Consider the following 25,591-nt stretch of genomic DNA (forward strand, 5'->3'; position numbering starts at 1 on the left):
TAAAGAGTTATTTTAACATTCTTTTGAGGATTAGGATGAACTTTATCAATGTAGTATGGATAAAAGTATATATACAATGCGAATTTCTTTTGCTGCTAGCAGCCAAAACTTTACCGCATTGACATCTTCCTAGAATTGACTGCCTGCATGGGCGCTGTATGCTGCTCTCAGCTAATTCTCCTGGCTCCCCGTGTGTCGGATTGTGCGATGCCTTTACTTGGCGTCCCACGTGCTTGAACTCCTTGCTTGTTCTCCGATACAGCACGCCGTTTGTTAAGTTGTATTGGATTCTGTATCGAGCAGTTCAGTTGTATACTTATATATCACGACTCTAATATCTCGGGGGATCCATTGGATTACATGAATTACACCATATGCATTTCGGGGCTACGGCTCCTTCTTCAGTGGCTCTTACATATAATCCATTAACCTCTACTATTTATACTTTGTTCTTAGGTGGGGCGGTACTTCTCTATGGGATCCAGCAAAGATATGAAATGGATCCTCAAACTCATATTCATATAGAACCCAAGATATATTCTAGGCCAAATACAGACCATATAGCTGATATATTTAATATATAACAAATGAAGAGTATAAATAAAAACATATATAAAAGATATCATCAATCTCAGTATATTATTTATAGGTTTTGGAGACATATTTTCAATAAACCAATATTAATTTACTTATTACTAAAACCAATATTAATTAATTTATTACTAAATTCATGTAATCCAATGGACCCCCTGAGATATTAGTTGTGTTACATAAGAGTTGTGATACATAAATATACAACTGAACCGCTCGATACAGAATCTGATACAACTTAGCAAACGGCGCACTGTATCGAAGAATGTTAGGGCAAAGACCCCAATGCCGGATGAGCGGTGGACTCCGAATTAGAAGTTATGGGTACCCATAGAGAAAAACCAACACAGGCATAGAGCTGTGTATCGAGAGTTTCTAAACTTTATTGAAAGAAAGCAGAGGTTAATATAACGATTTTCTGGATCATTTCCAACTGAATACGTAGTTAAACATTTACATCATTAACTCATTAAAACCACAATCTAAAATGAGCATCTTCTTGGCTATACGACTAGAACGTCTCCTTAATCTTAACTGTGGGTGCTAGCCACATACTAGTACTCCTAGTGCTTGTTAATATTTCTTTCTAACAAGGGTTGTGGGGTCTAGGAGTGACCTTGAAGTCATAGTCACTTTCCACAAGAAGCTTACAGTTCTTTACACAAAAAATAGCTTTATGATGTACAAACATGGAGGCTGAGGATTTATATATCTCGCAGAATGGGAATCATGTTTATGTATAGTTGATTAAGGACTATAAATATATATAACTGATATCTGATTAACCACCATATGAATTCATTATACAAATGCGGTTTATACTGTATTTTAAATTTTTCTTTTTTTATTTTGTATATATTTTAGTTTATTTCATATACTTCTTATTTTTAATTGTTATATCTAATTGTTTTGATACAATAAAAAGAAAATTCTTAACGCAGGTACAGGTGAGTGACTGCCTGTTAACATTTTGCAATATAATCCTATTGCTATAGGTGGTCATTGTAGACCTTTAAAGGGGTTCTGCACTTTGTTTAAACTGATGATCTATCCTCTGGATAGATCATCAGCATCTGATTGGCGGGGGTCCGACACCTGGGACCCCCGCCGATCAGCTGTTTGAGAAGGCAGCGACGCTCCAGGAGCGCTGCGGCCTTCTCACTGTTTACCGCAGGCCCAGTGACGTCACGACTAGTATCACTGGCCTGGGCGCGGCTAAGCTCCGTTCCCTTGAATGGAGCTTGGCCCCGTCCAGGCCAGTTGATACAAGTCGTGACATTACTCGGCCAGCGGTAGACAGTGAAAAGGCCGCTGCGCTGCTGGAGCGCCGCTGCCTTCTCAAACAGCTGATCGGCGGGGGTCCCGGGTGTCGGACGCCCGCCAATCAGATGCTGATGATCTATCCAGAGGATAGATCATCAGTTTAAACAAAGTGCAGTACCACTTTAATAGGTACTGCAACTTGGGTCTCATGCACATGACCGTATTTTCGATCCGCATTTTTTGCGGTTTAGATCCCAACTTATTCATTTCAATGGGACCGCAAAAGATGCGAACAGCACACCGTATGGTGTCCGCATCCGTATGTCTGTAACATGTTCCCGCAAAAAAGATAGAACGCGTCCTATTCTTGTCCATTTTGGGAACAAGAATAGGCATTTCTAACAAAGGACTGGACATGCGGAAGGAGAAAATGTGGGATGCAAACGGCCAGTATCCGTGTTTTGAGGAGCACAAAACGGATACAGTCATGTGTTTGAGGCGTTAGTATTACTATGGTGTTCACTAGTGCCACTCTTCTGAGCATACCAGTGTTGGCTGCTTATGGGAGCGATCTAGGGCCACGTCCCGTTATGGTTCGGGGTGCCACTGCTCCATGTATCCTGTGGGTGTGAACATTACCACTGTGTTTGTATCTCTCCCCTGTTCAGTATGGCAGGGGTTAATTGCCCATTGCTTGCTGTGTGTTTTTGTGTGCCTTGTAGGGGTTAATGCCTTTTTCTGTTTGTGTGCACCTACCTGTGGTTTGGACTAATGAGCTCAGCTATAAGTTCTGTCTGTCTGTCCTGCTCCTTGGCTGAGCAACAGTTTGTATGTCCAGTCTGCATGGTGTCCTTTGTGGTGTGGGTCCTGAGCCAGTGTCAGTCCCTGCTGTATTCAGTCTGTGGGGCACATTTACTAAAGTGTTTGTGCCTGTTTTTGGTCTAAAAATATCCTGTTTTAGACAGTGTTGTTTTTTTTAGTTACATTTACTTCTGAAATTTTTGTCTGTTCTGGAGACTTTTGTGTCTCAACTGACTACTTATATTTTTTTATTTTTTTTTACTAATTCAGAAGTTTTCTAACTTTGGCAATGTTTTTCTGACCTATTTATGTAGATGTGCCTTTTTGTTGCCCCTGAATTTGCTGCACAGTCTAATTTCTACTTCACCCCAGGGCTGTCATACTTTTCTTTGTCTGTTTTCGGTGGTTAGTTGTGAAATTGTTGTGTGTGTGTGTGTGTGTGTGTGTGTGTGTTTTTTTTTTTTTTTGCATTAAGGCTACTTTCACACTCGCGTTTTGGGCGGATCCGTCATGGATCTGCAAAAAACAGATCCGTTACAATAATACAACCATCTTCATCCGTCATGAACGGATCCGTTTGTATTATCTGTAACATTGCCAAGACGGATCCGTCATGAACTCCATTGAAAGTCAATGGGAGACGGATCCGTTTTCTATTGTGTCAGAGAAACCGTTTGTCTCAGTTTCGTCAAGCGGACAGCAAAACGCCGCAAGCAGCGTTTTGGTGTCCGCCTCCAGAGCGGAATGGAGACTGATCGGAGGCCAACTGATGCATTCTGAGTGGATCCTTTTCCATTCAGAATGCATTAGGGCAAAACTGATCCGTTTAGGACCGCTTTTAAGATCCCATGACGGATCTCACAAATGGAAAGCCAAAACGCGAGTGTGAAAGTAGCCTAAGTCCCACTTTCCAGGAGAAATGTGATGTTTCTCTGGAGAGATGTGACCTTTTTCATGTGCAATTAGACCAGTCTAAGGTCCCTTTCACACGAGCGAGTTTTCCGCGCAGGTGCAATGCATGATGTGAACGCATTGCACCCGCACTGAATCCGGACCCATTCATTTCAATGGGTCTGTGTACGTACATGAGCGATTTATTTATTATTTTTCACGCATCAGTTCTGCGTTGCGTGGAATTTGCAGCATGTTCTATATTCTGCGTTTTTCACGCAGCCCTGGCCCCGTAGAAATGTATTGGGTGCGTAAATAACACATTGCATCCGCAAGCAAGTGCGGATGCAATGCGTTTTTCACTGATGGTTGCTAAGAGATGTTGTTTGTAAACCTTCAGTTTTAAAAAAAAAAAAAAAGTGATGAAAAATGTATCAAAACGCATTGCACCAGCGCGGAAAAAACTGAACAACTAAACGCAATCGCTGACAAAACTGACTGAAATTGCTTACAAAATGGTGCAAGTTTCACTGAAAGCATCCGGACCTAATCCGTATTGTTCGTGGGAAAGAGGCCTAAGTGAATATGAACCTGTCATACTTAGAGGGGCAAAGGTTTAAAAGTAATATCAGGAAGTATTACTTTACTGAGAGAGTAGTGGATGCATGGAATAGCCTTCCTGCAGAAGTGGTAGCTGCAAATACAGTGAAGGAGTTTAAGCATGCATGGGATAGGCATAAGGCCATCCTTCATATAAGATAGGGCCAAGGGCTATTCATAGTATTCAGTATATTGGGCAGACTAGATGGGCCAAATGGAATGTGTCGCAGATAAGAACCATGTTTCTGAAAATCAACCACCAGAGGTCAGACTAATAAAAAATACGTAGAGTCTAATTCATCAACTGCTGTGCGTATTTAATTAAATACTTGGAAAATAAAGATAGCCAAATGAAATACTCCTGTCTAATTTTATGGCCAAGAACAGAAGAGCTTGATAAATGTGCCCCTATGTTTTCCCTTGCGCTGCCGGAGGATTGGCCTAATTCATCAAGAGGCGTGCGCTGCTTCATAAATTGGGCTAATCTGAGGGCACATTTATCAAGCTCACATGCTTTTAGGTGTAAAATTAGACTGGCGTATTTCATTCATCTGTCTTTCTTTTTCCGAGTACCGGCATTTATTAAAAGTCGCACAGGGGTTGATGAATTAGACTTGGCATATTTTTTAGTCTGACCTTTGGTGGTTGTTTTTCATTTAGACAGGTTCATATTCACTTAGACTGGTCTAACTAATTTGTGCATGAAAAGGGTCACATCTCTGTAGAAAAAAATTGCACGTGTGACTTTTCATGCAAAACTATTTGCAACTCTCCACTGAAAACAGATGAAGAAAAGTAAGTCAGCCCTGGGGTGGAGTAGAAATTAGACTGTTTTTGCAACAAATTCAGGCCCCAAAAAAGGCGCATTTACATAAATAGGTTGGCAAAAGCCTCCAAAATGGGCGCACCTTCAGTAGTAAATGCAACAAAAAAAAAATAATACTGTCTAGAACAGCATTTTTCCACCTAAAAACAGGCGCAGACACTGTAGTACAATTTGCCCCCATATCTGTGTTTAGGAAAAGTCGCAGCACGTTCTATATTGTGTGTTTTTCACGCAGCTCTGGCTCCATAGAAATTAATAGGGTTTGCATGAAAAGTGGAAGGTATCCGTATACAATGTGATTTCACTGATGGTTGCTGGGAATATTGATTACTACAGGAAAATTTAGACTAGCACATTCATAGTCATAGTCACAGGTGCATATCCATAAAGAAAACATGGTTGATTAAAAAAAATGGCTGCACAACTTTACACATACAAACAATAGAGCTGAGAAATGGGGATCATTCTAAATTAAAGTGGTGTTATACCTACTATAAATGGAAAAATGGAAGCTCTTTGCGCACATTTTGATCAAACTTGTGTCGGGCCCATCTACCAGGCGCAAAGCGCTTCCATTTTTCCATTTATAGTAGGTATAACACCACTTTAATTTAGAATGATCCCCATTTCTCAGCTCTATTGTTTGTATGTGTAAAGTTGTGCAGCCATTTTTGTTTATCAACCGTGTTTGCTTTATGGATATGCACCTGTGACTATGACTATGAATGTGCTAGTCTAAATTTTCCTGTAGTATATATTGAGGGTAGTGGCCTCTTTTAGACTGAGCAACGCCCATCTGCCTGGGGCTTCTGAGCAGAGTACAAATGTAGCTGGTTCCTACACTGCCCTGAAAACGTAGGCTTAGGTAAGTCCAAGAGAGGCGGTATATTAGTGTTAGGGACCCGTCTGCGGAAGCCACCTTGACGCCTGGTAGATGGGCCCGACACAAGTTTGATTAAAAACTGATTGTGTGCAAAACCATTCTTTTTTTTTTTTATTACCCTGAACACATCCTGACACAATCCGTATTGCTCGTGTGAATGAGACCTTACAAGGTTTGTCCAATATTACAAAAGCATATCGGCTTTCTTATCCAATACAGCTCCACACCTGGCAAATTAAGTCTGTTCTGGGAAAATGACAGTGAAATGCACAGAATACAAAGAACACAATTCCAGGAGGCGCCTCATGAGACTCTTCCTGACATGTTTAGAAAATGGTTAACGTTTAACTCAATTACGTCCTCCTAGGTCTCTGCAGAACTGACATGTCTGTCCACCGGTATAGAGTATTGGGGGACCTTTAACCTGCTCAATCACTGGGAAAAAATCATGAGGAATGTATAGGCATTGACTATTACCCGGGACTCGGCATTGTGCTAAGGAGACTCTACGGGCCCCTTGGGGACTGTGGCCCCCACCATGTCCCAGGCTCTGGAGGACTACTGCGGCTCCGTGTTCTGGGTAAGTTTGCTTCTTTTTTTTTCTTACAATGCTTATATTATACTTGCTACTTAGTGTTACGATTGTTGGGAAGGTTGTGTCTGATACACTGTCTCTAAGTCATCCTGTCTTATAGGAAGAATTGTGCCATTTTGCCCCAAATACCAGCACCACTGACCTAAAAAACAAAACAAAAAAAAACATCCAGTCTGAATTTTTAACAGTCTGTCACGTAATAATTTCCTATTATTATACCACGCATTCCTCACCACTGTACACAGCATATTCTTTCACATATATCCATGTTGTCAATGGGGGTTGCATTCTCATTTCCTATATGGTCTGGAGGGGCAAATTTACAGGAAGCCAATGTGGGAAGAACTCCAGAGAGACGCCATGAATGGGGCTGTGCAGGGAAGGACTCTGAAGGGAACGTACAGCTGTACCAGTGCTGTGATTTTCCCCCCCCCCATCAGAAAGTGATGTCACTATTGCAGATTTTACATTAGAACCCGGGAGCGTCACGTTACACCTCTGATAGGGCAGTAATCCAGTTATTTATGGTGCAGCAATCCAACAGCTGCTACAACTTTTACTGCCACAGAATTAAAAATAAATCATAGATTTTATGGAAAAAAAAAAGTAAATAAATGTTTGGAGCAAAAAGCCAGTTTTTACTTGTATGGCCACCTGTGAACTGATCCTTCAGTAATGGTGTTATATAATATTTTCTTTACCTTTCTCAGGAAATTGTCATCTCATCTTCAGTGTCTCATTTTTATAGATTTTTATTTTTATTTTTTTATGTTTGAAATAAACTATGAACTTTTTAAATTTTTATTTTTTTAATTTTTTTATATATATTATACATTTTTTTTCTTTAGAGGGGTTTTCTTGTTTCAGACATGCCGTCCTGCCATTCTTTATCCTGGTCCACACCTGGTTACTTTGATTTATAACGATAGAGCCACTGAGCAATCTGTGTGGGTTCTGGACCGCTGCTTTTGTGGTTTATTCATGTATTATGGAATATTGGTACAAGAATTCAAGGAAACCCCCTTTAAGGGACACCATACGAATTTCTTAAAAACTTCCAATCTGAAATTCAGAAAGTGAACATGCGAATATGACTTTTAAAATTACAAAACCAAATGAGTTCTTTAAAGATATAAAAAATTACATAATGTTTGTATTCATTTCAATGGGTCAGAAAAAAAAATAATGAAATGTCCGTTTCTGTTTGTCCGCATGTCCATTGCGCAAAAAAATAGAACATGTCCTATTATTGTCCGGTTTGCAGACAAGGACAGACTTTGTTACAATGGATCCGCAAAAAAAAGAGATGCAATATGGATGTTATCTTTTTTTTTTTTTGCGGACCGCAAAATACATATGGTTATGTGCCATATGTCATGAGCCCTTATAGTGTGCACTCTTGCTCCAGAACAGAGGATCACGCTCATACACGGCGTATGTTTCCCGCAATGGACTCGCTCATGTGAAACATGAGTGCTGGTCTGGGGTCTGTATTTAGGGCTCTGGTCTGGGGTCTGTTTTTGAGTCTGCATTTTTGTAAGAGACAACTTATTTTAAGGTTTAGACTGGGGTTTGGATTTATTTTGAGGTCTGAGGTTTGATTTTGGGGTCTGGTCTGAGATTTGTAGAAAGGGGTCATTAGGTAGGTTGGGGGTTTATCATGTGTATATAAATGATTCGGGCAGATGTTAAAATTTTTTATAAAGCATGCATCTATTGTCAGAAGATCCCAGATGTTACTGATGTCACAAGGTTTACAAGTCATCCCTGGTCTACAAAGCCTGGAGTCCTGACTCTTCTGATTCTCTTCACAGAATTCTTCTCTGCTGGAGAGACCTGATCCGGATTTGCCGATATGTTTTCAGCAGACAGTTCTGGTTTGGATCCCTCTGATCTTCTTTTGGCTTTGTGCACCTTGGCAGCTGCTCAACTTGTGTCAATCCGACTCCGTGAAATCCCCTATTACTAAGCTGTATCTGACCAAGCAGGTAAGTCACCAACATTTATTTAAATGAGGATGGACTGCAATACCAGACCGAGCCCATGAACCAAGGTGGCACTGTTTCTTAGAGAACGGCAAGCAATGATCATTTAACGCTGCTTTCCTCCCATCAACTGCTGGAAATATTAGACCTTGTAACTGACCTGACTGTCGGACTAAACCCTGATCTGTCCAGTCCAAAACTATAACCTGGACATACCCATATTTTCACCCAGGCAGCACCCCTGATCTTAGCATCAGAGCATCTCTTGCTCCGATGTGCTCCCTTGCCCTGCGCTAGACCGCGCAGGGCACGGGCTCTTTTGTTTACGATAAAACACTGCCGGGCGGAAGCTTCCACCTGGCAGTGTGTTTGGTGACGTCACCAGCTCTGATGGGCATGCTTAATGGCTAGGGCAGCACTAAAGCCGCCCATCAGTGCCGGTGATGTCACCGGGCTTCCTGGTAGCCACATGGGGAGCCCAGTTCGTCACAGAAATTCCTGAAAATGTCTTTGCCCTGCGCGATTTTCAGCTCTGAACCCGGGCAACCCCTTAAACTTATTTTATTAGAGTTTTAAAAACGATTACAAACACAAACTAGGGATATTAGAACATCCCCAAGAAACATTTGGATGGAAGTAGCAGATATAGCAAAACATGATCTGGGTCTGATACAAATGATTTCATCATAATAAATCTAGATTTAAATGTGCATGTGATAATCCTGTGCATAAAATGTATCTCCGGGGATGGGGAGATAGAGTTGGATCGAGTCTCCAATCAATTTTTGTTTTGATTTTTAACACCTTAGAGACCACCCGTATGCCCTCTAAGGAGCCTTAGGCCCCTTTCACACGGGTGAGTTTTCCGCACTGAATCCGGACCCATTCATTTCTATGGGGCTGTGCACATGAGCGGTGATTTTCACACATCACTTATGCGTTGCGTGAAAATCGCAGCATGCTCTATATTGTGAGTTTTTCACAAAACGCAGGCCCCATAGAAGTGAATGGGGCTGTGTGAAAATCACAAGCAAGTGCGGATGCGGTGCGATTTTTCACACATGGTTTCTAGGTGACGATCGGGATGGCGACCCGATCTTTATTATTTTCCCTTACAACATGGTCATAAGGGAAAATAATAGCATTCCTAATACAGAATGCATAGTAAAATAGCGCTGGAGGGGTTAAAAAAAATAAAGAAAAAATTTAACTCCCCTTAATCCACTAGTTCGCGCAGCCGGCATCTCTTCTGTCTTCATCTGTGAGCAATAGGACCTTTGATGACGTCACTGCGTTCATCACATGGTCCATCACATGGTGATGGATCATGTGATGGACCATGTGATGAACGCAGTGACGTCATCAAAGGTCCTATTGCTCACAGATGAAGACAGAAGAGATGCCGGCTGCGCGAAGTGGATTAAGGTGAGTTCCTTTTTTTTCTTTTTCTTTTTTAACCCCTCCAGCCCTATTGTACTATGCATTCTGTATTCAGAATGCTATTATTTCCCCTTATAACCATGTTATAAGGGGAAATAATACAATCTACACTACAACTAACCCAAACCTGAACCAAGCGGGTACGCAATATGCGGGCACTACGGAGTGCTTCCCTGGTGTTTCTGTCCGTGTCTCCGCACCACAAATGGTGTTGTCTGAGATTAGTCCAGAAACCGCATCGCTCCTGTCCATACGTTGTGTCTGGTATTGCAGGTTGTTCTATTTAAATGAATCCAGTGTGAACATGTCCTTAGGTTTACGTTTCCTCTTTTACAGATCCTGACGTTATTACTTTTATGCACTTCGATTGCTGGAATCGGCATCACAATATCAGAACATGTGGACGGACAGTCAAGCGCCAACTCTGCCAAAATACTTCCTACCGTCCTCTATGTAAATCCGGCCCTCCATGCTGTAACCTGGGTAAGGACTGTCTGGATGTTCTCTTTTCAGTTGTTATTCAGGTTAGGCTACTTTCACTCTAGCGTTTTAGTTTTCCGGTATTGAGAACCGTCATAGGGGCTCAATACTGGAAAAAAAAGTTTGTTTTGTCACCATTCATTATCTATGGGGACAAAACTGAACGGAAGGCTCCAAAATGCATTCCGTTCCGTTTAGTTGCGTTCCCATACCGGAGAGCAAACCGCAGCATGTTGTAGTTTGCTTTCCGTCCTGGGATGTGCAAGTCAATGGGGACGGATCCGTTTTCTCTGCCACAATAGAAAACGGATCCGACCTCTATTGACTTTCAATGGAGTTCATGACGGATCCGTCTTGGCTATGTTAAAGATAATACAACCAGATCCGTTCATAACGGATGCAGATGGTTGTATTATCAGTAACGGAAGCGTTTTTGCGGAACCCTGCCGGATCCTGTAAAAGCACTAGTGTGAAAGTCGCCTTAGCAGCACAAACTTAGGCCTCGTTCACATCTTTGTCAAGCAGATCCAGCAGGCTGTTCCGGCACAGAGCAGCTTGCTGGATCTTGCAGAATCCGACATCTACGTCACTGCTCAATTCCCATTGACTGTAATGAAGTCTGGGGGTGATCCATAGGGTTGCCACCTTTCCCAACAAAAAATGCAGGGCAAGTTAAGCCACACCCCAAAGGGGGGGTGGGTGTTATTTTGGGGGCGTGGCTTAACACAGGGTGTGAAGTCGCTGTCATACCGTAGCTCCCCAGGAATATTAAAGCCCCCATTAGCGCCCCCAGTAATAGTAATGCCCCCAGTAATAGTAATGCCCCATTCATGCCCCCTCAGTAATAGTAATGCCCCATTCATGCCCCCTCAGTAATAGTAATGCCCCATTAGTGCCCCCTCAGTAATAGTAGTGCCCCCTCAGTAATAGTAATGCCCCTGTTAGTGCCCCCTCAGTAATAGTAATGCCCCTGTTAGTGCCCCCTCAGTAATAGTAATGCCCCTGTTAGTGCCACCTCAGTAATAGTAATGCCCCTGTTAGTGCCCCCTCAGTAATAGTAATGTCCCTGTTAGTGCGCCCCAGAATGAATATTGTCCCTATTAGTGCCACCCATTAAGAATAATGCCCCCAGTAAGAATAATGTGGCCCTCATTCCCCGGGAACCGTAACTCGGGGCCGGCACACTGACTGTAGAGTGTTGTGTGAGAGTCCGGCAGCTTTCCGGGGGCCGGTAACGAAGACTGGGTGAGAAGGGAGGTGTCGTGATAGGAAAGGAGCGCAGCAGAAGAGCCGGGGACCGGAGGAGTGCAGGCTCGCGGCTCGTCTCACTGTTATCCCGCCTGATCTGGGAGTGGGAGCAGCTCAGTCCCGGTGCAGCCGCCATGCTGTGGGGCGAGGGTTTGCTGCTCTTCTTCAGCAGCGTCTTCGTGCTCCTGCTCCTGACCACCCGCAGCCCCCAGCTCTCCGGCTTCCAATCCATCCTAACCGGCGGCCTCATCCTCTTCAGGTTCAAGCAGGTCCCGGAGTGCCGGCCGCTCATAGCTCGCCGCCGCTCACTCACCGCCAGCTGTCAGGACCGTGAGAGAGCAAGTCATACAGTCGGCACTGCAGTTTGAAATGAATCCTGTGCCCGGGTCTGAAAAAGGCTTGTACCCGGACACAGAATTACAAACCCGGACTGTCCGGGTCAATCTCGTACGGGTGGCAACCCTAGTGATCCGGCTGCTTTCCGGCATATATGCCAGGGTTGAGCCAGAAAAAAACCATGGCATACAATGGTTTTCTGTCCAACCGTCAGCCATCATTGGTGCCGGATCAGGCAGCCAGATCTCCTTGACAGAGATGTGAACAAGGCCTTATACAAAAATTAGCTGAAGATTTCTGTCCACTTAGATCTTAGTGTTAACAATCCACCATGGCCGAAGATACTGTGTCCGGAAAGACAGTGGAGCCCTCTTCATCTTCTGGACTCTTTCCATTGTTTGTGGGATTTTTCCTTTTCAGTCTTTAATTCGTCTTGCACTGAATGTAAGTAATCAAACTCAATTGTTTTGTTCTTCAATGGCACCCTATAAAGCACCTTAATATAATGTTCCTAGTGTCTTCTCTTTAGGTCTTAAGATTAGGACTACAGCCTCCTTCTGTCTGGTATTTCAAATTTACAAGGACATTCTGTGATTATTGGAGAGAAGCAGACCCAACAGATATTGTTGTGTCTGAGCACGATAGACTTCTCTGGCAGATGGCTCGTGACCTGTTTATTTTAGAAAAGCATTATCTAAAAGATACGGGAAATGGTTGATACTACATGAGATATATTAGTTACGTGTGTTTACTTCTTCCAGTTTGCTCATGTAACTAAAGTAAATCTCCTGCTCACAGCCCCCACCACTGACCGCCAGCATAAGCTGCACTGCACTCCATGCACTTACACGACGCTAACGTACGGCAGACTTGTGCTCCCCTCCGGCCTCTTAAAGGGCCAGTCTGTGGGCTCTCAACTCCTTCCGCAGCCAATGGCTGAAGCTCTATTTAAGGCACCCTTTCAAGGCAGAGGGTGCCTGAGCCTTAGGTTCCTCAGTGACCATCAAATGTTTGATAGTCTAGTGTTACTGCGATTTACCAACGTTTATCCTGTTATTTTCTGCCTGTTCTCCAAGGTCTGTTTCCATCCTGCCTATGTGCTCCAACATTTTCAAGTCAAAGTTCAGTTTTGTTCGAGTTAACCCAGTCTGTCTGTGCTCTAGTGAAGTATCCAGAGCTCCCAGTTCCTGTCCCCTGTGGTTTAGCTTCCAACTACATTGGGTCTATCCCAGGAGGTAGCAGTTTGGTTTATAACCTGTAATGAAGTCCAGATCCCTGTATAGAGGTTAAAGGGTGAATATACCAACAGAATAATGCCTTTAGGGTTAGCTCTACTCCAAATCGGTTAATTGGCACAGCGGGTTCACACTCGCTGATCCATAACAAGTAATTTTTCCTCGGGAATCCGACAACACATTTTCACAAGACGGGTATGGATTTTCTCAGCAAGATAAACTGTACCAGGCGATATGTCTGGTTTTAATAGAGCCGATTCTTCTGACGGGAGCTCTTTAAGTGTGGTCATTCCATAGTTGGTGCCAGAAATGCCAAGTTTTCCGTGATGTATGAATGAATAATGTCGTCTTCTTTTACAGAGTCAATTTTTACTCCAAATCATAGTCATCCATAATGCACATGACGACGGCTACCATGATGAGTATTTGGCTGTGACCACGGCATGTGCGTCACCTATAAAACGTTCTCATACGTCTCGACTCTCTTTTATCGGCAGGGAAATATTCCGGATCTTCCCCGCTTCTGCTTGTTTTTCATCTCATTTGGTCTTCAGATTCTTATTCTTGTCATCTCTTCCATCTCCGAAACCAGCGATCTCTCAAAGAAGGTAAGGAAAGCAATTTGGTGATGACAATAGTGACTGACTTGGCCAGGACGATGTGTACTTACTGACATTTCGGAATCTACCCAAACCCAATCGTCCACTTATGGGTAGGGATACCTAAAGCCCCACACATTTTGTCCCAGGGAAGCCCAAATTTTCTAGGATTGTCTCTGAAAATTAGGGATAGTCTTTACAAATTCTGGACTCTAGGCAACTATGATGTGGTGACATCTTTTAGGCATTCAATTTATATTGGTGGACTCCATTGATACCATCTGGATTCCTTCTAATGTGTAAGGGGGCTTCAAGTGTTTGCTTATAGGGAAAACGAGGACCCTGTAGGTCTGATTTTTACCTGTCAGATCCTATAGTTTCCCTCAATTATCTCTACCCCTCAAATGTGCTGAATATACATGTTAATAGTGTGGAAGTTTACAGCAAGTAGTCAAATAGTCAATCAGGGACAGATTATATGGGCGCGAATCAATATAACAGGATAAAAGAAAAATAGTTGTTGCCTAAGCAACAATCAATTGCACCACAGCTTTCATGTTTTAAGACAAGTATATAAAATTAAAGCTCTGATGTGATTGGTTCTTGCGTGCAATAAAAAGTTTTCCTTTTCAACCAAATAATTTTTTTCTAGACTTTGGATAACAATTCATTTATTTTTACTAATTTTATTGATATCACTTTTCCAGAATCCTGAATTAACAGCATCTTTTCTAAGCAGAATCACCTTTAGCTGGTATGACAGGTAGGTTTCTGCATGTTTTTGCATGATTTGCCCAATCTCTTTTTTTTATTTTTTTTGTGTGTGTGGATGGATCGTGGACCCATTCAAGTTGACTGGACCTGCATCTGTCAGCGCAGGCCACATGGACGGTGCCTGTGCAATTGCTTACCCCAGTGCGTGGCACGGGAGGCACATGTTCGTGTGCATGACCCTAATTCAGTGTTAAAACACTCACAATGCTTTGCAGGGCTATCTCAGCGTAAGGTCTACGCAACTTTTCTGGAGTAAAAATGGTGCAAATGTTTTGTGCCAAAATATGTGACTGGAGTGAAACTCATTAACCTACCTAAGCACGCCCACGTTTGCACTTTTCAAAAGTGACTGGGTGGTGTATAACTGCAAAAAGTTAACCATTATGGCATCAAATGGCATTTGTGCCAAATGTGATACATTTTTATGCCAGAAAACCTTCTTGGACCTTTGAAACATTGTCCTCTTCGACAGAGGGGGAGATTCATCAAGATCTGTGTGTGGTACACCAGTCTTGCTATCCCCTGTGCTGCCATAAGATGCGCTTAATTAATGGCAAAGTGCAGGCCTTGTCCTCTGGCAGTATGTGCACCTAAACTGAAATCTACGGCAGTTATGAAAACTGGCGTAAAAGAAGATGAATGTTCCAGAACTACTGGCACCGCCACCTCCCTGCCTTCTACACGCCCTCTTTTTGAAAAGTGGGGAGGGGGGGGTGTACAAATGTAGTGCTTTTCAACAGACCTATAGCGCGGCCGTACCCCTGGTGGTAGTCATACTTATCTGATCCCAGCCTTTGGGTTTTAGCTCCATCCCAGCTCTGCCAATCAACATGCGATTTTACGACCAGTCATATGTACAATGACTGGCTGCAGAGGGTGCATGTCACCCATTCATCACGTGACATGAGGCAGGGGTGACGCATCACCCTTGCGGCCATTCATTGGCGTCAAACTAGATGTTGACAAAGAAGAAGTGGGATCTGCAGAGCTGGCAAGGCAGCAATGCAAACAAGACCTCAGCGGCAGGGATCAGGTAAGTAGGCTTAGCACCTGGGGTCCGGCTACACTGTGGGGTCTGTAGAAACTATAAAGGTGAACAACCCCTTTAAACCGCACACTGTTAGGTTATACTGCAGTTAGGTTGGTCAGCTAGATGAAGTGGAATTTTTTAAAACTAGCCAAATGTTATTTTAGTAAATGTGGGCCATTGTTTCTTGCAGCATAGTCGTTAAAGGGTACAGGAGACCTTTAGTGATGGAAGATCTCTGGGATTTGAAGGAAGAAGATCAGACTAAACCCATTTATGAAGAATTTGACAAAACGATGAAGGCAGAAGTGGCAAAAGCAAGGAATGCTATGGAGAAACGCAGGAATAAGAGGAAACCGAAGGATGGAACCATTGAAATGAACGGGCTGAGCAAAGCACAGAGTGAGGATGTACTGGTCGAGGTAAATACCTCCTGTTCTCAGGTCCTGGATATACCCCCTGTTGTGTGGGCTACTGTTTGCCCATAGAGATGTATGTGCAGCAACCCAGAGGGGAGCGTGAGAGAAGTATGAAAGTGGTAGTGGTGATACTGACTGTGGAAGTGTCCTCCTCCTTAGATCCCAGGGTTGTCCAGTGAAGAGGAGGCTCACCTGATAGTTGTGTTCCTCGGGGGCACACAAGGCTCCAGAGAGATGCACTTTCAAATAAACAGTACTTCACTTGTCAATCCATCGAAGGAGTGTAATTCCTAAACCAATGTCTACAAAATGCGGGGTGTTGACCCTAAAGCAGCAATTGCACGCTGCCACAATAATATGACTGGGGGTCAGAAGCCTTTAGACCACATCAACAGCTGTGAAGTCCATTAGCCTTTTATGTGCCCTATCTTCACAAACTGTATGCGCTCCTTGTTTTTTATGGCTGCTTAAAGGGTTTGTCCGGGTTCAGAGCTGAACCCGGACATACCTAGAATTTCACCTAGGCAGCCCAACTGGCAAGAGCGTCGGAGCAGTTCATGCTTCGATGCTTTCCTTTGCCCTGTGCTGAATTGCCACTGGCACTGATGGGCGGGCTTTAGCACTGCGCTAGCCTGTAAAACGGGCATGAACTGCTCCGATGTTCATGTCAGGGGGGGGGGCTGCCTGGGTGAAATTATGGGTATGCCCGGGTTCAGCTCTGAACCCGGACAACCCCTTTAACCTTCTTATGCATAATTCATCCCTGACATTTCCCTGGAGCTCTCCCTTGGACCCAAACCTGGTTTGAGGCTGTTATAGGACCGGATATGCTGCTCACACTCCTGCCTCAACAACACATTAACCCACTAACTTCACAGGAAAGAGTCCAAACCTAGGGATTAGGCTCCGTCCCTTCTTGTAGACAGCTACCATACCTCTGCAGCCTTTTAAGGAGTACCCCATTAAAAGAGGTTCCCTAAGATTAGAAAATGTCTGTTTTCTTAAAAGAAACAAAAACAGGTGTGGCGCTGTTTTTTGAAAGAAAATAGCCATAGTTTTCTAATCCTCGATAGCGCCTTAAAATCTTCATTATCTTTACACTTTTATTTCTATTTTTCTTTTCTATCTATTGTTACCACATATTTGCAAAATGTAATATCAACATAAGTTGAACTGTTATGAGAAAAACCACAATAAAATCTTTGAAACATAAAATCTTCCTTATCCGAATTCTTCTCTTTACCCCTTTCTAGGAAGAAAAGAAGAAAATGAAAGAGTCTGTGTCTAAAGATTACCCAAAGTCCTGGCTATATAAGACCCTGATTAAAACCTTCTACAATGTTCTTCTACAATCGGCTTTCTTTAAATTTGTTCACGACATCCTAGTGTTCGTCAGCCCCCAGATCTTGAAGTAAGGCTTGTTTTAAATTTCCCTTTTTGTCTCGGCCACTGTCTTTATATTGGGGTCTGTCAATAGTCAACCTTATACAGCGGTCCATGTCAGGATAAGAAAAATATCTTTCCTTTTTTTTTTTTTTTGAGAAGAGCACCGTCACTTGTAGAGAAGGATCTGGGTGCACATGCAATGTCATTCAGCTTAGTCTAAGGCTAGCAGGATATTGCCACATATTAAACGAGGCATGGACTCGGGGAGCAGAGATGTAATATTACCACTTTACAATGCAAAGCTTTGGAATATGCAGTTCAGTTCTGGGCACCAATCCATAGAAAGGACGCTCTGGAGCTGGAAAAAGTACAAAGGAGAGCGACTAAACTGATAAGGGGAATGGAGGGTCTTGGTTATAAGAAAAGATTAAAATAATTACATTTATTTAGTCTTGAGAAGAGACGTCTAAGGAGGGAACATGATTAACCTGTACAAATCTATAAATGGGCTGTGCAAAGAATAAGCAGAAAAGATGTTCCATGTAAAATGCCCTCAAAAGACAAGGGGCACTGCCTCCGACTGGAAAAGAAAAAGCTCAGTCTTCAGAGGCCTCAAAGCTTCTTTACTGTAAGAATTGTGAATCTGTGGAATAGATTTCCTCAGGACGTTTTAAAAAAGTTTTAAAAAGGGTTTAGATGAATTCTTAAAAGTGACATTAATGCTTATGAGAATGTGTAGAAATCTGGGTCTCACTCTCCTTTTCTAAAATTCACATCCCCACCTATCTCTTGTACTGCAGCTCAGACGAAGTCAAGTGAATGAGGCTGCAATATCAGAAACAACCCGTCAGCAAGAGTGGCGCTGTTTCTGCAAAATAAGGAAACCATTTTTACTCCTTAAAGGGGTTTTCTCATCTTGCCATTACTAAGGCAAGATGAGACACAGTCCTGACCACCTCCCCGCCAGGAAACAGCAGAGTGCTCCGGTGCTCTGCTGTCTCAGTAGCTCTCATTGCTGTGCATAAGAGCTACTGAAACAGCGTAGCACAGCAAGCTATGCTGTTTATGAGGGAAACAGCACGGCAATGAGAGCTACTGAGACAGCAGAGCGCCGGAGTAGTCGGGACTGTTTCATCTCACCTTGGTAACGGCGAGATGAGACAACCCCTTTAAATCCAAAGCAGCGGTCCTATCACTCATAATGGCTCCCAATGTGGGACTGATTCCAGCGACTATACATTTTGAAATTATTTAAACAGTTATATAATAATAAATAAAAAAATCACATAAACCACATAAGAAGGTACCAGTATAATAAATGCAACATGAGGAGCTGACGATTTTTGTTTTTTCCTGGGAAATGCAACTTGAAAAAGTTCTCTGGGATTGCAAAATTGATGGTCTACCATTAGAATAGGCCACCAATATCAAAAATCTGACTCCTGTCAGCTGATTTTAAGGGGTCCCCATTATTTTGTTATATCCGGTACAGCTCTGTACTTTTAGTAGTACTGTCATATCTCGTCTATACGCATTGTCCTATTATTTTACTGTGTTTGCTTGTTGGAAGTTTGTCCCTGCTATCGCTCTGTAGCCAGGCCATGAAATAATCAGCTTCTTGCTTCTTCCTGTGCCTGGCTGCTATTTTTTTTAGATTTATTGTCACGGACGTTCCCGCAACAGGTGGCAGTAAAATCGGTGAGACTGGCAACACGTCGTTTGATCTGACAGGTTTTCCTTGTGTTGTTTCTGGTAATGGCCACACCCCTTGCCTCAGGTGTTGCTAATGTGGTCATTTTAACTTCCTTATTTATTGTTTCTTCTTCCACAATGCTGTGCGGTTTATAGCTTCAGTTTCAGTTATGGAAAGCTGGTGTGTGGACGGAGTTCCTGGTGCTTCCATTGCTCCTTTTGAAGTTAAGTCTTTCCTTTCCCTTTTTGTATTTTGTTTGGGTTCTATGTGTTACATTTCCCTATTGTTTGTATTGGGCCTGAAGGAGACTCCTGTTCGTTCTTCCTTTTGGAGGAACAGGTAGTCTCGTCCCTGCCATAGTATCAGGGTCCTATAGGACTCTAGGTATTCCTGCGTAGGAACACACCTACCTGTGGGGTCTCTTCATACTGGTAGTCAGTCGGGATTTTGGTTAGGGTTTTACTAGGAGGTGTCCATCTTCCTTCCCTAGTTCTCAGGCCTGATTCCCTGTTCCCCCTTTCCCTCTTATGCTCGGTGTGGTGTTTCCCTCGCACACCGAAGCGTGACATTTATGCTGTAACTGTTAACATCCGTTGTTGAACCATAGCATCAAAAAAACTTTGTTTCATCTTCTGTTTGTGCATAATTATAAGGGTACAGCCTGGAAATAAACCTCATCTGGATTCCTTGTACATGTCTGATAGCTTGCGGGTGAAACTGAACAATACAGTCACCCATAACCATATTGTCTCATGAGCCTCACACTTCAGCCTAGGTATTGAGTCAGAAAAGGTACTATAAGTACTGCAGTTTACATTCATTTGAGCTGTAGTACCGGGCCCAGCCACTACTAAAATCACAGCGCTGTACCTAGTAAACAGTTAAGGGGACGTAGCGATCACTGGATCTATGACCTCTTCAATCATTTGATCGGTAGGGATGCCAGGAGCCAGACACTCGCCGATCTGATATGGATGACACGTATTGAGAATAGGTCATGAAAGTGGACAACCCCTTTTATATGTTATGTTATATTGTAATTTGTTCTGCTGCTGATTTGCAGAGCGATGGTCTCATTCACATCCAACCCTGAGGAGTATCTATGGAAGGGATTTTTTTACGCCATTTTGCTGCTGGTAACGGCTGTAATCCAGTCACTCTGCCTGCAGCAGTATTTCCAGGGCTGCTTCGTCTTAGGAATGAGAGTCCGTACGACACTAACCGCTGCCGTGTACAAAAAAGTGAGTATACATGATGAATGGTCTGCAAGGTCTACATGGGCACGTAGCACTATGGTGGTATAACATCTGGATTCCCCTATGGAAGACAATGTTGTGGGCATTTATTGCAAAAAGTCTTCCTCAGTTGGATTTCTTGCAACATTTGCAAAATCGTCTACAACTCTGTTTCCTATATATCGGACATTTTCGGGGGAGATCTTGGAATAGATCTGGTGGGGCTTATGTAAAGGTTGGAAACCATATTTTCTAACGTTTATATTTATTATTTTTTTATCCCTTTAGGCTCTGACTGTGTCAAATGCGACCCGGAAGGAGTCGACAGTGGGGGAAACTGTGAACCTGATGTCTGCGGATGCGCAGAAGTTCATGGATCTGACGAATTTCATTCATCTCATTTGGTCCTCACCTCTGCAGATAATTATTTCTGTAGTATTCCTCTGGGCAGAGCTGGGACCGTCAGTCCTGGCAGGACTTGGAGTGATGATCCTCTTGATACCAATTAATGCAGTCCTAGCTACTAAATCAAGGACGTTCCAGGTGAGGCTATCTATGTTAGACAGTATATTATAGTGCATTTGTATTGAGCGGCAGTTGTGTGCGGTTCTGCTGCGATACTGCAGGTATATAGAGGGCACAAGCGTTATTGGAACAAATCATTTCTACTGGTGTGATATACCAGTCGTCCCCCAAAAAAACTGATTGAAGCGGGGTGTTATATACCAATATACTTTCTTTATAGTGCATTTGGGTACTGTATAGCGCATTTGCGCGTGCGCGAAAAATATATTGCCGATATCTCACATTGAAAAAAAATAATGAATGGAGATCGCAAATTCAAATAATACATCTGGTATGTCACTGTCCATGTTGTGGGACTATTTGTGCACTTCTAGTAATTATTTCTTGGCTGCAAATATGAGCTGAAGGTTTTTCAGGTTCGACTGCCATTAAAATAAATAGGACCCGACGCGAACTTGCGGTTTGCGAACATTTGATCGCGTTCGCGAACCGTCCCGGCAGATGTTCGTCCATCACTACCTGGGAGCACAGTGGAGTAGGGGAGGTCAGATAGAGAAGGAGCTGGGATCCAGGCAAGTATGCTTCCCTTCGAAGGTGTTCCCAAGATGAGGACTTGCCAATCTTCCCCCCCCCCACACACCAAAGGTGCACAACCCCTTCAATAGTAAAGTACATGCAGTACTGTTCCTACTGTCATCATTGAACCACCAATGATACCCTAGATAAAATAAAGTGTCACTTTAAAGGTGCTACTGTGCCTGTTGTAAGTCGGGGGGCACTCTGGCGGTCACTGAAAACTGTGCCTGTCCATGTTATGGTGGGACTGTGGCTACTACTTTTACAGAGGCACTATAGCTGGCACTGTGTTGAAAGGCATTAGGTTAGGGGCATAAAGTATATTTAAAGGTGCAGGGCAAAAGTCTGAACTTTTTTGTCTGTGAGATGCAGTTATTTCTCTAAAGTAGGCAATTGACCTATATGGAAGGGGGTGCCTGTTCTTTCGCGGAGGAGGGGACCACTATTCGGTTCTATGGCTGCCTCTATGGCACACACACATAAAGTCCAATCTACTCTGTTCTGCAGATGAAAAACATGAAAAACAAAGATAAACGGCTGAAAATAATGAGTGAAATCCTGAACGGCATAAAGGTGAGGGTTGTTATTACTCGGCTTGTGATGTATTTAGCTGCTTTATGAATGTTTGCCGCCATATTTACTCTACGTCATGTGTTTTGTTCTAGATCTTGAAGTTGTACGCCTGGGAGCCTTCATTTGAGAAACAGGTGCAGGAAATTCGTGAGAAGGAGCTGAAGGACATGTTGCGCTTCGCCTATCTATTCTCCGTCTCCGTGTTCGTGTTCAACTGTGCCCCATTCCTGGTGAGAACCAGTCACCCCCCCCCAGTCACATATCTTATGTTATAGTCACAGGTTGTCTTTCCTATACACGGACAGCATCCACTTCCTATTCTGCAGTTATGGATTAAGGGGGTGGTACAGGATTAGAAAAACATGGCTGCTTTCTTCCGAAACAGTGCCAGATCAGCAGGGCCATATTTACAGCAAGGCACATGAGGGCACGTGCCTAGGGAGAGCTAGAAAGGATGGGGCAGCACTTCAATGAGAAAACAAATAATTTATGCTGATTCTTTCACCTTATGTTTATTTATCACTAACTTTTGTTTATTGTAGCTACAAGTCAGGAGGGTTAAACCTCACACTGCTTACCTACAGCTAACGTACCAGTACTCTCAAGGCAGTGTAAGGGTTAAATCCCCTGACTTAGTGCGGCAGTTAAAAAGTAAGTGATAAGGAGACATCAGAGCAGTCAGATGAGGAGAAAGATGAAGCCAGTATATGACCCATATGTACATTGCCAGCTGGTGGAGAGGATTTCTCTGCCTGTCGCGCAGCAGACCATTCCATAATCCACACATTGACACCAAAGTAGTAAAGCTCTTCATTATAAAAAAAAAGCCCACCGTGGCTACATTGTAAAGGTGGCTATACATCTAGCAAGAGTTAGTCTGTGCTCCGACCTGCGAACATGGATGCCTTTTTTTTTTTTTCCGGACCACTCAAAAATGTTGTCCATGTCCTGCCTGTCTTTTTTGCACACCCTCTCACTTGAGTGAATGAATCTTGATGGGAAAATACGAGCTGTATAATGCATGCTATGATTTTTCCAGTCATAACATGCACCATCCATTGATGGAGATGCCTTCAGACATGTGCATTAGGTTTATATTTTACTAGCGGCTGTGTAAGGGTATATACAGATCAGTAAAACCAAGTCCGTTTTCAACAGTGTTTTTTTACGACATGGGGAAAGTCATTTTATGTAGCTACTGTATACACTCAAGTCAATAGGCAGCTATAGATGAACTAATAGGGGGCATGAGCACCAATTGCGCCTAAGGCAGCATAAATTGTAAATGCAGCCCTGCACGTCTGTCCACAGGTTGTGTGTGGTTAAGCAAGTCTGCTTTATTCCATTATGTACCAGACACAACCCAAGGAGAAATATGGTGATACTTTTGTTACAACCCTTTTTAAGAAGCTGCACTTTATAGTAAAAAAAAAAACATGCTGAAGCCATATGGCTTAATAGGGTACTCGGGAACTTCTCTTTGCCTCCTTTAGCACAGGGAGCCTCTGACTGCCTCCTGGCTTTAGCCACGATCTAATTTCCTGCCTGCAGCTTTTCTTTTCTTTTTCTTTTTTTTTTATGTCTACCTTGTTTCTGCAACAGCAGTGACATCTAGTGACCACAATTAATATTACAGGACAGGCACATATACGTTAGAGTCCATACAAACAGGGCGTGGCACCATATGGCTTAAACTATTATACACATGGAACATGTGAGCTTTACCCTCTTTGCAAGGGGATTTGGAGAAAAATGGAGCTTTGAAGACTGTAAAAAATACATTAAAAACATAAACCATAGATGGGCGCTCTTTGTTGGTATTCGTCCCATAAAAATAAAGGATGGACTTATGCTATGCTGAAAATAAGCACTCTGTGGGATTAGATACTAATGATACGGTGAAATATTAGGGGGTAAATAATTTTAAAAAAACTGATTTAGCTTAACATTTTTCATTCTGAATGTCAACCCCATGATGTCTTACTCACAGCTTCCATATTCCATTTTCACAAACCTTTTCTCCCATAATGCTGACCACAGATCTAATAGCTAGACTATTGGCATCATAGGGATTCAACACCTATGTTATGAGCTGCTAAGAAGAGTGGGTGAAGGGAACGGCCAACTGCTCAGAGTACATTTCAGGTTAAGACATGGTCAGTGGTGTGTATATGTAAGAGAGGATCAAAATGATGAATGACTACATTGTTGAGTATTGCCACCCATGACACATTCTCCGCCACCCCCCTCATTCTTTCATTGACCCTAGGGCCAATTCCCGGTCTTCTCGTTTGCTACCAATGCAGCTCCTCTGGGGATGGCAGTCCTGAAATGTACTAGCAAAAGGGGTCCACATGGTCCACCTCTATGCAGAATTTATTTAGAAACTAGCACCAACTACTAGAATTGTGTTTATTTGTTCAGGTCTCGGTCGCCAGTTTTGCTGTTTACGTTGTGATTGATCCAAGCAATGTGCTGAATGCAGAGAAAGCCTTCACATCCATCTCCCTGTTTAATGTCCTGAGCTTCCCCCTCTCCATGCTGCCTATGCTTATATCTAACATGGTGCAGGTAAGTAACTGAGCTCCCGTATTTCCTTTACCTAGGTCTTATTTACACAAATGTTATATACGTCTGTGTCCACTCTTTATGAGTACAGCAGGCTGGACACAGCACACGGAGCTATAGAAGTCAGGGATGCCATCTACGTCTCCCTCCAAGGATCTGTGCAGACAAACTTAAGGCGTATATTGTATAAGAATATCTCTGTACTTGACTCCATTCAGCTTTCCCTGACCCTGGACAAGTCTCAATGTCCCAGCTGCTGAAAAACACCCCACAGCATGATGCTGCCACCACCATGCTCCACTGTAGGGATCGCATTGTGCAGGTGATGAGCAGTGCCTGGTTTTCTCCAAAAATCACACTTCGAATTGAGGCCAAAGGTTCAACCTTGGTTTCAACACACCAAAGAATCTTGTTTTTACACTTTTAGTGCAGAAGAATTTTTTGTGTCCCCTTCTCCAGATCTGTTCCTCCACACAATCCTGTCTCTGAGCTCTACAGGCAGTTGTTTCCTCCTCATGGCTTGGTTTTTGCTCTGCTATGTATTGTCAGCTGTAAGATCTTACATAGACAGGGCTGGGTATTTCCAAATCATGTCCAATCGACTGAATTTCCCGCAGGTGACTCCAGTCAACATGTAGAAACATCTCAAAGATGATCAAGAGAAATGGGAGGACCCAAAAAGATTTCTAAAATTCACTTTCTGATTATGGGGTACTGAGAGCAGGATGATGGGGGGGAAAACATGAACTTTTTTTTATTTTACCACAAGGCCGCAACATACAATGCGAAAAAATGCAAAAGGATCTAATGAGTTTCCATATGCTCTGTATGTATAATCATCTGCTAATAACCCTGATCACTATGCAGGCAAATGTATCCTGTGCCCGGCTGGAGAAATACTTGGGAGGGGAAGACTTGGATAACTCTGCTATAAGCAATGATCCTACTGTTGGTAAGAAGCAAACATCAATGACTCACCACATTCATAACTAATAGCACTGCCTGATGCCAGGATAAAATACATTTTTATTCTATTTTCCAT

At 43.0% G+C, this 25,591-nt stretch overlaps 1 protein-coding gene across 2 annotated transcripts in view; it reads left to right on the forward strand.

Annotated features, from left to right (window-relative positions):
- The first annotated feature begins 5,905 nt into the window (after nucleotides 1-5,905).
- LOC121003105 (canalicular multispecific organic anion transporter 1-like) overlaps nucleotides 5,906-25,591 on the forward strand; it is a 56,960-nt gene continuing 37,274 nt past the window's right edge. Inside the window, exons 1-14 of one of the 2 annotated variants that reach the window (XM_040434683.1) lie at nucleotides 5,906-6,435; nucleotides 8,265-8,438; nucleotides 10,212-10,358; nucleotides 12,249-12,383; nucleotides 13,672-13,782; nucleotides 14,481-14,536; nucleotides 15,768-15,996; nucleotides 17,247-17,404; nucleotides 20,136-20,313; nucleotides 20,596-20,850; nucleotides 21,916-21,981; nucleotides 22,074-22,211; nucleotides 24,406-24,552; nucleotides 25,417-25,501. In XM_040434683.1, the coding sequence (XP_040290617.1) occupies nucleotides 6,394-6,435; nucleotides 8,265-8,438; nucleotides 10,212-10,358; nucleotides 12,249-12,383; nucleotides 13,672-13,782; nucleotides 14,481-14,536; nucleotides 15,768-15,996; nucleotides 17,247-17,404; nucleotides 20,136-20,313; nucleotides 20,596-20,850; nucleotides 21,916-21,981; nucleotides 22,074-22,211; nucleotides 24,406-24,552; nucleotides 25,417-25,501 (1,921 nt within the window). In that variant the 5' untranslated portion in view covers nucleotides 5,906-6,393. Of the gene's footprint in view, nucleotides 6,436-8,264; nucleotides 8,439-10,211; nucleotides 10,359-12,247; nucleotides 12,384-13,671; nucleotides 13,783-14,480; nucleotides 14,537-15,767; nucleotides 15,997-17,246; nucleotides 17,405-20,135; nucleotides 20,314-20,595; nucleotides 20,851-21,915; nucleotides 21,982-22,073; nucleotides 22,212-24,405; nucleotides 24,553-25,416; nucleotides 25,502-25,591 lie in introns of those variants that run through there. The other variant, XM_040434684.1, reaches the window with a different exon arrangement.

The sequence above is a fragment of the Bufo bufo genome, chromosome 6, assembly GCF_905171765.1.
Source record: "Bufo bufo chromosome 6, aBufBuf1.1, whole genome shotgun sequence".
NCBI classification, from domain to species: domain Eukaryota; kingdom Metazoa; phylum Chordata; class Amphibia; order Anura; family Bufonidae; genus Bufo; species Bufo bufo.